Source organism: Doryrhamphus excisus, chromosome 18 (assembly GCF_030265055.1).
Source record: "Doryrhamphus excisus isolate RoL2022-K1 chromosome 18, RoL_Dexc_1.0, whole genome shotgun sequence".
Classification (NCBI taxonomy): Eukaryota; Metazoa; Chordata; class Actinopteri; order Syngnathiformes; family Syngnathidae; genus Doryrhamphus; species Doryrhamphus excisus.
The window spans coordinates 17,603,961-17,616,220 of record NC_080483.1 but is presented as its reverse complement, the minus strand read 5'-3'; the positions used below and the strand labels follow the sequence as shown (position 1 = coordinate 17,616,220).

The window sequence follows — 12,260 nt, the reverse complement described above, 5'->3', positions numbered from 1 at the left end:
ATGGTGGGGTCATCAACACTGACCTTAACTCAGGCAAGTGAGGCCTGCAGTTGTTTGGATGTTGTTGTGGGGTCTTTTGTGACCTCTTGGATGAATCGTCGCTGCTCTCTTGTCACCAATGGTGGATAATGGCTCTCACTGTGGTTTGCTGGAGTCCCAAAGCTTTTCTAGACTGATACTCAATCCCAGTAATGTTTTAATACGCAGGTTTTACTTCATAAAAAGGTTGATTTAAAAACTTCGTTTTGTTGTGATGGCCAATCTGTACAACCAATTGGACATTTCAGTTCAAAAACAACGAGAGACATTTTTATTTAGCAAAAAATGTTTAATCTCTCCTTGATGCGTGTTTATTTACAAGTAGTAAATCTGCAAAATAGGAAATAACAGAATATTTACACAATGAATGTTCACCTGCAAACTTGTGACGTCGCTTCAAGTCTGAGACGCTAAAAACGTTACTGAAGTGTTCAAATTCCTTGTGGTGGTTGCTATGGAGCTCACTTCCAAGACTGGAAAGAGCGGGAAATCAAAGAGGAAGGTGACAGGACGTTTGCGTCGTGCTAACGTGCCACTAAACATGTCTGGGGGGGGGGAGAAGGGGGGGCTGAAAGCGTCCGTCCAACTCCAGCCAGCCGTGATGTTTCCATCACTCAGACGTGCTTTAGAAGACGTTTAGAACAACCACGTCCTGCAACCAGGAGCAGTAAAGACGCTTGTGGAAGCTCCTGCTTTCCGTCACTTCATGGAGACAAAATGAAACGGAAGAAAAACACGTGAACCTGAGAGAGAATGAAGATTTCGTTGTTTTTTTTAAAAAAAAAGCTTGACACGTCACCACGTTTTGTTTTGTGTGCTTGTGTTTATCTGCGCTCTCCATCCTGTACAAGTACTAGTACCTGTACCAGTACTAGTACCAGTACTAGTACCTGTACTAGTCATTCACATTCGGCTGCAACGTCTCCATGCAGCGCAGACCGATGGACGGACACACAGAGGACATCAGGATGTCATGTGACATGTTGCCATGGAGACAATGTGTGTAAACTACCATCCAGTCAAAGCGGGCTCGTACGCGTCCACGCATGTAAACAAAGTATAGCGCGTGTCAACTTATTGAATCCGTAAAAAAAACAAAAGCGGACAGCATTTGTGATCAGCATGGAATGACAGCCCCGTAAAGATTTGATAGAAAAAAAACAAAGTACAAGAGTTAAAGCAGCAAAGTCACATTTCCATCACAAAGACACAGATGCTCATCGTTTGAACCTCCTCGAGGTCCAATCAAGTACTTGGACTTCCTCGAGGTCCAATCAAGTACTTGGACTTCAGGCAAACCCAAAGTTAGTTTCAGCCTTCAGCGTACCGTAAAAATGTACAATTTACATGTTGATTAGAAAATGAAGGGAGTGATTTACAAAAGAAAAACAGCACACAGACCACAGTTTGGTTTCGGGCGAGCGGGGAAATGAACAATTACGGATTCTCACCACCGAGTCCAAAAAGGCGACTCGAGTGGGATTCAAATAAAAACTCCTCAGCTTAAAAGCCACTGGTGGCGATGGAAGAAAGATGGCGACCTCCTGTACAAACACGTCGAGGTGTCGGTGGATCACGGACGCCGGTTGCACGTCGGCGGAGGCACCGCACCGCACCGCTCCGACCCGTCGAGCCTTCACGGAATCAAACGATGCCGGAGCGTGACACAAAATCTTCTTCTTCTTCTGACGGATCATTTCAGTCACGAGGCATATTTGTAAATCATACGTTAGCACATTCCATCCAAGAAAATGTCTTTGCACTAAACAACATTCAAAGGAAACATGGCACAGTACAACTTTTTTTTTAGCTTTTTTTCTTTGTTCGCTGTGTTTTTCTTTGCACTTGAAATATCAAATTTATGGTTATTTAATTTAAATTTATGGTTGAAAGCAAAACAAAAAAAGTTCTCTCCCTAATCTTTCTTTTAAAAATGTATTTATATATAATATCTATATAGTCTTCCTCTGTAGCGTTTTCTGTAAATTGTGCAAATTGAGCAGTAATACAAGTGGCGAGAGATCGGAGAGTGGGCAGTTGATAACATTTAGACAAAACAAAACCTAAACCAAAAAAAGCTTGGATGGGGACACGGGAGCTCTCTCCATTGGCTCCATTGTGCACACGCCCCCCCCCCCCCCCCCCCCCCCCCCCACGGAGTTCTTATCGTCTTTGCTGACGTCGCTCCAATGCAAGTCAACAAAAAGCAACATGATGGACTCCGTGAACGCGTGTGTGAAAACACACACACACACACACACTTAGACACACGTAGGCACACACAGCCCCGCCCATCTCCGCCGACCCCCCTCCATTTTGCAGTACACCGCTTCAATGCTTTTGCAGTTTGTCGTATTGTTGGGGGGTGGAGTTGTGTTTGTGGTCTGGAGGGAGAGGAGGGAGAGGAGGGAGAGGAGGAAGAGGAGCGAGGTGTGGCGTGAAGAAGGAAGGAGGTGCTGCTGATCTTCAGCTGGTCAAGGCCATCGTGTCGATGACCTGCTCCAGCTTGCTCCTCAGTCTTTGTCTCCTCGCCTGCTCGTCCCGCTCCAAAGCCGACAAGATCTGAAGTTACAGGGGGGGGGGGGGAGTTAGAGATGGGCGTTAGAGAGGGAGAAAGGTCGGCCACTGTCGCAAACCAGCGTGCTGCCGTGCCCCCCCCCCCATGGTTCAGGTGACGTGTGTTTTAAAGGCTTCACTGGCTGTCACGGGCATTTGGGCCAATCAGAAGCTGACTTTACCGCCTCAATGGAGAACGCCAGCGGAACGCCAGGAGGTTCCGGGATTTGGAATTGATCACTGAAAGAACTTTGGGACGGCTCGGAATGCTCGGTTCTCAAGAGTTTTTTCTAACACCGGCTCCCTGTGATGTCACAGCAAGCCAGACGTCCTTATATGGGCGTACAGGCTGTTAGCTGTACAATCGGACTGGGCATGCCTGGAAGCGGGCCGTGGGTGGAATTAATTCAAACAGTTCCAGAAATCCAAGGAAATACGTTGACTACTACACAGGAAGCTAAACAGCTAGTCAAAGAGAGTTTGTGGAAACGCTGCCTCGAGTGTTTGAATCTCAAGTCACACGCTAAGCCCCCGCCGAGGAGCTTAACAGGATCAAGACACCGTCTCCACTTATTCTGGTTCAGGGCGTGGGGGCAGCAGTCCCCATGGGGGGGCATCCATGTCGAGCGACCGACGCCCATGAGTCCTTCCCTTCATGTTTCATTGGTAAACAGGGTTTAAAACCTCAGATACGTTTTGGCTTTCCAAAAGCTCAGATTGTCAGGACAAAAAGAATATGAATATGAATATGAATATGAATGGCATCATAAACATGATTGCAAAGGAGCAGTGATGCTAATGTAGCATCATTCATTGGAAATGAACAGTACCAATAAATCAGAAATATTCCTAAAAGATGAAATATGAAACTGATAGGAGATGAAGCGAGACCTCACCTCATCCTTGTACTTGACGATGTAGGAGTAGATCTCGTGCAGCGCCGACATGCTGTTAAACTGGTTGGCGTGCAGCCGCGACTGCTCCGCCAGGTAGGCACTCATGTCCTGGTCACTGATGGCCGGCATCCTGGAGATGTCGGAATAGTACCTGCAACACCACAACCCGTTAGCGACAGTCTTCAGAAGACCCGACGGTCGGATCTGCAGACGTTCAACGCACCTCTCCACCCAGTTCTTGTAGTTGGGGATATCTTTAGCGTAAAGCAGCTTGTTGGACGGCGAGTCCTTTCCCAGTTTATGCTCCGATGTCGAGCAGGAGTCCATGAAGGTCTGGGCCACCACGGACAAACAGGCATCCGTGATGCTGTTCTTGTGGATGTCGAACACAAACTGGGGGTTCTTGATCACATTCACCCAGAAGCGCAGAGGAAGGCTACGAGGAGGGAGGAGGAGAAGGTGGGTGAGATGTTAAATGATCCACATGGTCCAGTTCTATCCCTTTAGGGTCCATCTCGTTAAGTACATCCGATGTTTGTTTAGATGTTCTTTAGGTTTTACGTCTTTCTGTGAGATCTGCTCAGCAGTCATGTACCTGATAACAATCATCATGATCACAACACAACATCTCGCACAGCCAACACAAACATGTTGCGCAATCGCTGCTGGTGTCACGTGATTGGTCGAGCAGCCACCAAGGACCAATCAGGCGTCGGCGGCCCAAACTCACCAGTTGCTCTTCCACGTGTGCCGCACGTCCGAGTCGGATATGGAGTGTTTGTCGGCCTGCTCGTCCAGGAAGTCGAACATGTACTTGATGGCGAGCGGCAGGGCGCTGCCCCGGTGGGCCGTGCTGAAGATGGTCTCGAATAGGTCGTCTACAAACTTCTGGAGCGTACCCTGTGGAAAACAGCCGGATTGGTTTACTGGGTAAAAAGGCAATGACCAGTAGGTACTTGAAACTGGAGGTCAAAAGATGGTGGCGTGCTGGATCTCCACTGTGGGCGTGGCCGTAAGCATCTGCTGATATTTGAGCTTTGAGTATGTTCTCCTTCAGTATTCCCGTCTGGTCCTTCTGAAGCGGCCCAATGAGAGTTCAGCCTGAGGCTGTTTAGCAACGCTTTCTCTTTTCTTTGTAACCACATCACAGCCAAGCTTTCGTCCTCCAAAAGCACTTTGATGCTGGAATGAGTGAGATCTTCCTGGAGCCTCCAGACCACATTGAACCAAACCCTGAGAAGCAAGCTGCAGTTTCAGGCTCATTCACAAATCAGCATCCAGAAGCCATAAAGCTGCAGGACGTCATAAACGGGAGCCGACTGCAGTTCCCTAATCGTGCTTCCCTGCTGGCCTGGTTGCTAATCGCTTCCCGATTGAGGCGTCATTGACGGCGTTCAACGTGGAGCACCGACAACGGGAATCTGGAGCTAATGAGTGGAAACATCAGGGAAGAGGAAGTATCAGGATGAGCTGAGTCACCCAGGAACGCTTGCCTCATCCCTGCTGGCCGTCGCCAGGGAAAGTTGCTGCGTCCGTCCGTCTTTTTTCCCAATGGATGCCTGCCACGCTTTTATGAACGCTCCCAAAACGGGAACTTTTACTTCCATCATCAGACTTTACATTTAACGGCTCCCGTTGGCATTTGACACGGAAAAGGAAAGGCGGGAAGGAAATGGATTGGGAAGAAGCGAATCCTAAAACACGTATGTATGCACCATTTGATCAGCCTCCCCGATATGCATATGAAATATAATAAAGCATCCCAGTGACGGGTGCCAATCCATCAAACTGACAGCTGAGCAATGGCGGAATGAAACGCGTCGATGCTGATTGATTTGCTCAGCGATGCTCTGCTAAAAATAACAACTCAGCATCGGAGGAAGCACGCGGGAATGCCGGGAGTAATCCTGGAAGCCATGGAGGAATTTAGAGGGTCGTGATGGAGCTAAAGGCCTGGAAGCCCCGAGGCCACCAAGCAAGGACCCGACAACACCGACAAACAGCTCAATAGGCAAAGGTCAGCCTGCTCGTTAAGGAACACACATTTATTGCAAAGGTTAGGAGCAATGTTAATGAGCTCAGGGCCTCCACAAAACAAAGGTCAGGAGGGGTCGCTGCCTGCGGAGCTCAAGGTGCACTTCCCCCCCCCTCCTCATACCTTGGTGGCCAGCAGCCGGGTCAGGTAGATCTCGGAGACCATCTTGCTCCCTCTGTCCCCCTCCCTCTGGTCTGAGTGGTCGTGGTTCTTGACCAGGTGCCAAAGTTTGGTGCCGCTCTCCAAGTCAGGCGTGATCATGGGGGTTCGAGAGCGCAAACTGTCTGGACTGCTGGCCGTTCTCAGCATGCTCTCTGGAATAAAGCGAGATGCATGACGAATGAGGAATGACGTTAGATGGAAACCTTTGAAGAACGTCTGAGCTCCCACCAAGACCACCAAGGTCAACTCATCTGGAGGTCTTTCATGGACGCCCCACATTCATGACTTTAATACACAAATACAATTCATGTTGTTATATTCTTTTTTCATCTTTTGGTGTTTGGCGCCTCATAAACACGCCATCAAATACATTTTAGATGGTATGAGTGGCAGGCCACACAGCTAGAAGACCCATGTTCGATTCCCCCCTCGGGCATCTCTGTGTGGAGTTTGCATGTTCTCCCCGTGTTCACTCCCCCATTTCAAAAACATGCCACTTTTTCAAAGTGATGGTCTTCATCAAGTGTGCAAATGTTATTATGATGATGTTGCATGTTGATATGATAAGACATGATAAGACAGTAAAAGCATAGAAATATTAATATTTGTCATACGGCTGCAGAGAGCATTTTGGGAAAGTGACAGCTTCCTGTTCTTGCATGTCACTCCATCACAGGATACATTTGTCTGTCACCCCCCCCCCCCCCCCATCCCTTGCTCTCGCCCTTCTGTCCTTCATTTTGTTGGACTGTGACCCCCCCCCACACTTTAACGCTTTCCTTCTCAATGTTTGTCATTTCCGTGCCAAAGTAGGAAAGGATTGAGTGGTTGTAAAGAGAGAATCAGGGAATCAGGATCAGGTCCACGGAGGTCAGGAGGGACGCGTGTGGACATCCTATTGGCCTATTGGTCTGCTATTGGCCACTTTGGACCACATAGACCAGAGGTAGGGAACCTATGGCTCGGGAGCCAGGTAGGGCTCTTTTGATGACTGTATCTGGCTCTCAAGCATTTCTTACCACAATAAAAATGTATTTTTGCTAACATTTTAAAGTAAACCATCACAGAAATGACTGTTAAAAATAATATTCAAAATTAACAACTTTCTTATGCATTTTAATCCGTCCATCTATTTTCTACTGCAATATGGCCGACCATATCCATCTTTCTTGAAGATATTTTCCAGTTCAAACACCAAAACTCGATTATTACTGGGTAATGCGGTAGTCTACCTCGGTCATTGAGATGTCAACATGTAAATATAAACTTTCCTCCTTTAGTCAAATAGTCACCTAGCTAAAGCTGCAGAACCAAGCCTTTTGACGAAGATGGCCAAAAGAATGAAATATACTGAGTATGGTGCAGAACCATGCAGCAGCAGAAGTTGCATTAATGGCAACAAGTATTAGATTTATTATTAGACACTGCGCTGCTCATGAAAGTGTGCTGGCCACACCCCATTGGCGTGGGGTAGTGTGCCTGGTCTACGTAATTAGAGCCCATTATATCTAAAACTGTTGGTCTTACATAAAAATGCACACATTTTATTGCATTCAATGTTTAAAAAAATGTATATGGCTCTCACAGATACACATTTTAAAATATCTGGCCTTCATGGCTCTCTTAGCCAAAAAGGTTCCCGACCCCTGACATAGACAATATTTAACAGATGATATTAGAAAGAAAAATCATCAACGGATCATCATTGCAAAATGATTACAGTGGATTCAAAGCAAGCATGACTCAGCATTAAATCTACTTTGACATTGAGTGAATATGTGCCCCCCCCCCCCGTATGAAGACATGTTGCTCGCACACGAGCATCCACACAAACACACACACCTTCTCTCGTACCGTATCTGCTGAGGGATTTGGTGAAGGTGGACGAGTTGGAGATGTTGTATGCCGAGTTCTGCTTGGGGACCAAAGCGATCACCGAGCCGTCCGTCACCTGGAACAACAGTTGAACATTAGTTGGAACGCTGCAAGAAATGAACGGCCATAATTACAAAAAAACACATCAAGTTTTGACATATTTCTGGAAAGGATGGACAACACCAGTGAGACTTCTTAGATGAGCCCAGAAATATGTTTAGCTTTTTCTTTGCTTTTTATGATGTCACCACAGAAGGATACTGGTCAAAGAAAAATAAAGTGATGACGAAGGTATTTGTCCTGACTTGGACAGTCCAACGTAACGAGAATATCAGCAGAGACAATCACTTGGTCTTTATTTTGGTTTTATGATCCTTCTATGTATGAAAGTTACAAATATTAAGGGACGCAACTAACAGTTATTTCCTTTGTCGATTAATCTGTATTGGTTTTTGTATCGGTTAGACCCTAGAGCAGGGGTGGGAAAACTGCGGCCCACCAAGCGTTTGAATCCGGCCCACCAGTTGCTTTTGAAGTATTTCAAATTTTAACAATAGTGTGTGTGTTAAATATATGTTTTGGACCCTCTGACAATTTTGTTAACTCAAGTCAAAATATTTGACCCCCCTGCCCTACAAGGCCCAAACCGATATGGACAGTTGTTTTGTCTGCAAAGAAACAAACCAAAAATAGGCCAAAATGTTGATAACTGTTGTCCAAAGTCCAAGCTGATCTTGTTTGGTCTAAAACAGGATAATAGGACTACTTTCATGGTGACTAGGAAAATAACGAAAATATTCACATTACAGAGGCTGAAATCCGAGGATAATTGAATAAACTTAACAGAAAAATACCAACATAGTTGGATTAATTAGATAATCAATTAATCATGATTTTTTGCCCAACATTACCTGCGTGATTGATAAAAGTTTGATTCCCATTGTCATGAACTCCAACGGGACATGTAAAATCCCAGGTTGCCGAGCATCCCGGGATCGATTGTGTCCAAAGCCAGAGGTCCCACGGCCTAGCAAGTGAAGCCAAGGCAGCGTCCTACCTGGTAGTGAGCCAAGGTGTTGAGCCTCTTCCAGTCATTGTCTATTTTGGTGGTCACATCTTCATCCTGGAGGATGATGCGAGCCATCCTTCCTTGCCGCCATTCTGATAAACACACAAAGCAAATATTCCCCTCAGGATTTTGGGGCCAATTTGCATAGAACTGAAGTTTGTGCATCCGGTTCTTACCCAGGTCCATATCCGAGGCTTTGGGTCTCTGAGAGTAGGGCGTCCCCTTGTACACGGCGTCCAGGAGCTTCTCCTTGACCTGCGTCACCGTGTCACAGTTTAGACTCTTCACGGTCACCTCGGGTGCGTTCTCATTCTCTGGGTTGACACAGTGCAGCGTCTATGAAGGGAAGATGGTACATTCCCGTTAGCATCACCGGGTGACCTTCCCACTCCAGCGCCCAACCAAGTGGGCGTGTCATTAAAGGCACCCACCAACGTCTTGTAGTCAATCTGCTGTCGGATGAGCTTGTCCTCGCTGAGGGAGTAGCGGGCCTCTCCTGTGATGGCGTCTATCGGCCCCTTCTCCATTTGCTGCTTCATGGCGCAGTACAGCATGAAGAGCGGCTCACCGGCGCACTCCTGGAGACCACGGACCAACATGGTATCAGAAACCAGCATGGTATCAGAAACCAGCATGGTATCAGAAACCAACATGGTATCAGAAACCAGCATGGTATCAGAAACCAACATGGTATCAGAAACCAACATGGTATCAGAAACCAGCATGGTATCAGAAACCAGCATGGTATCAGAAACCAACATGACATCAGAAACCAACATGACATCAGAAACCAACATGACGTCATAAACCGACATGGTATCAGAAACCGACATGATATCAGAAACCAACATGGTATCAGAAACCAACATGGTATCAGAAACCAACATGACATCAGAAACCAACATGGTATCAGAAACCAACATGGTATCAGAAACCAGCATGGTATCAGAAACCAGCATGGTATCAGAAACCAACATGACATCAGAAACCAGCATGATGTCATAAACCGACATGGTATCAGAAACCGACATGACGTCAGAAACCAGCATGACGTCATAAACCAACATGGTATCAGAAACCGGCATGGTATCAGAAACCGGCATGGTATCAGAAACCGGCATGACATCAGAAACCGACATGACATCAGAAACCGACATGACATCAGAAACCGACATGACATCAGAAACCAGCATGGTATCAGAAACCAGCATGGTATCAGAAACCGACATGGTATCAGAAACCGACATGGTATCAGAAACCGACATGGTATCAGAAACCAGCATGGTATCAGAAACCAACATGGTATCAGAAACCAGCATGGTATCAGAAACCGACATGGTATCAGAAACCGACATGGTATCAGAAACCAACATGGTATCAGAAACCAACATGACATCAGAAACCAGCATGGTATCAGAAACCAGCATGGTATCAGAAACCAGCATGGTATCAGAAACCAACATGGTATCAGAAACCAGCATGATGTCATAAACCAACATGGTATCAGAAACCGACATGGTATCAGAAACCGACATGATATCAGAAACCAACATGGTATCATAAACCAACATGGTATCAGAAACCAACATGGTATCAGAAACCAACATGACATCAGAAACCAACATGGTATCAGAAACCAACATGGTATCAGAAACCAGCATGGTATCAGAAACCAGCATGGTATCAGAAACCAGCATGGTATCAGAAACCAGCATGGTATCAGAAACCAGCATGATGTCATAAACCAACATGGTATCAGAAACCGACATGGTATCAGAAACCGACATGATATCAGAAACCGACATGGTATCAGAAACCAACATGGTATCAGAAACCAGCATGGTATCAGAAACCAACATGGTATCAGAAACCAGCATGGTATCAGAAACCAGCATGGTATCAGAAACCAGCATGGTATCAGAAACCAGCATGATGTCATAAACCAACATGGTATCAGAAACCGACATGGTATCAGAAACCGACATGATATCAGAAACCGACATGGTATCAGAAACCAACATGGTATCAGAAACCAGCATGGTATCAGAAACCAACATGGTATCAGAAACCAGCATGGTATCAGAAACCAGCATGGTATCAGAAACCAGCATGGTATCAGAAACCAACATGGTATCAGAAACCAACATGGTATCAGAAACCAACATGGTATCAGAAACCGACATGGTATCAGAAACCGACATGACATCAGAAACCAGCATGATCATGTGCATCAAAGGTGGAAGGCTGAGATGTTGAAATATTATATAAAATGCAACATTTTGGTGTTGGCCTTGGCTGAAGTTTCTTCATTATAAAAAACCTCCTCGGTGAAAGCGTGTGTGTGGAAACATAAAAAGTGTGAGCGAGTGGCGACTGATGGAGAAGTTAAAAGGTTAATGACCGACGACTGAAAAAGCTTGGACAAGCACTTTGTTGTGTGAGACGTGTCAAACGAGCAACGGAATGCTCGGCGTTCCTTCCGCTCTTTCCCACTTCTCCTGTTTTTCATGAACTCGCTCTGCCGACTAAGCAACGCCTGCCCGCGCTCCCAAATGACCCCCCCCCCCCATTCTTAGAAGGAGAGGGTAGACAGACAGGCCGGACGTGTGTCAAATATTGTTAATAAAAGCGGACTGATTGTTCCGGGAATGTATGGCATAAAAGATTCAAACCCACAACCCAGCGTCACAAAGCTTGTGGTGCCGTCATCGATAAAAAGATGTTTTAAAATGCTCGACTTTAAGAAATAAAAGTGTCTTTTTGAACACCCGCTTGACCTTTACCTTTTATGTGACCCCTTAAAACCTTCCCAAGCAGTTTGATGTGCTATTTGTCAATTATGCCATATTCATATTCACACCCACTTTTATTATCATTATAAAACATCTCATTCATATCTCGATTATGCTATTTTATGCTACACCTTCTATTTCTAGGCTTTGGTCTGGGAACCATCGAATCTTTCTGTGAGTTGATGTCTAATTTAACCAAGGAGATCTGGACCACCTGGGTCCGAGTCTCTGGTGGAGGTCACATGTTCTACCCGTGGAGGTCACGTGTTCTACCCGTGGAGGTCACATGTTCTACCCGTGGAGGTTACGTGTTCTACCCGTGGAGGTCACGTGTTCTACCCGTGGAGGTCACGTGTTCTACCCGTGGAGGTTACGTGTTCTACCCGTGGAGGTTACGTGTTCTACCCGTGGAGGTTACGTGTTCTACCCGTGGAGGTTACGTGTTCTACCCGTGGAGGTTACGTGTTCTACCCGTGGAGGTTACATGTTCTACCCGTGGAGGTTACGTGTTCTACCCGTGGAGGTTACATGTTCTACCCGTGGAGGTTACGTGTTCTACCCGTGGAGGTTACATGTTCTACCCGTGGAGGTTACGTGTTCTACCCGTGGAGGTTACGTGTTCTACCCGTGGAGGTTACGTGTTCTACCCGTGGAGGTCACATGTTCTACCCGTGGAGGTCACATGTTCTACCCGTGGAGGTCACATGTTCTACACATGGAGGTTACATGTTCTACCCATTGAGTTTACATGTTCTACCCGTGGAGTTTACATGTTCTACCCGTGGAGTTTACATGTTCTACCCATGGAGGTTACGTGTTCTACCCATTGAGTTTAC

General features: G+C 46.3%; 1 protein-coding gene across 2 annotated transcripts in view; it reads right to left on the bottom strand.

Annotated features, from left to right (window-relative positions):
- Positions 1 to 2,196: 2,196 nt before the first annotated feature.
- The window catches only part of LOC131106610 (plexin-A1-like), a 158,973-nt gene continuing 148,909 nt past the window's right edge, over positions 2,197 to 12,260 (bottom strand). Inside the window, exons 24-32 of one of the 2 annotated variants that reach the window (XM_058055833.1) lie at positions 9,064 to 9,210; positions 8,809 to 8,968; positions 8,621 to 8,724; positions 7,531 to 7,639; positions 5,650 to 5,840; positions 4,222 to 4,391; positions 3,715 to 3,927; positions 3,492 to 3,642; positions 2,197 to 2,601 (exon numbers count right to left, since the gene is read on the bottom strand). In XM_058055833.1, the coding sequence (XP_057911816.1) occupies positions 2,506 to 2,601; positions 3,492 to 3,642; positions 3,715 to 3,927; positions 4,222 to 4,391; positions 5,650 to 5,840; positions 7,531 to 7,639; positions 8,621 to 8,724; positions 8,809 to 8,968; positions 9,064 to 9,210 (1,341 nt within the window). In that variant the 3' untranslated portion in view covers positions 2,197 to 2,505. The remainder of the gene's footprint in view (positions 2,602 to 3,491; positions 3,643 to 3,714; positions 3,928 to 4,221; positions 4,392 to 5,649; positions 5,841 to 7,530; positions 7,640 to 8,620; positions 8,725 to 8,808; positions 8,969 to 9,063; positions 9,211 to 12,260) is intronic. The other variant, XM_058055834.1, reaches the window with a different exon arrangement.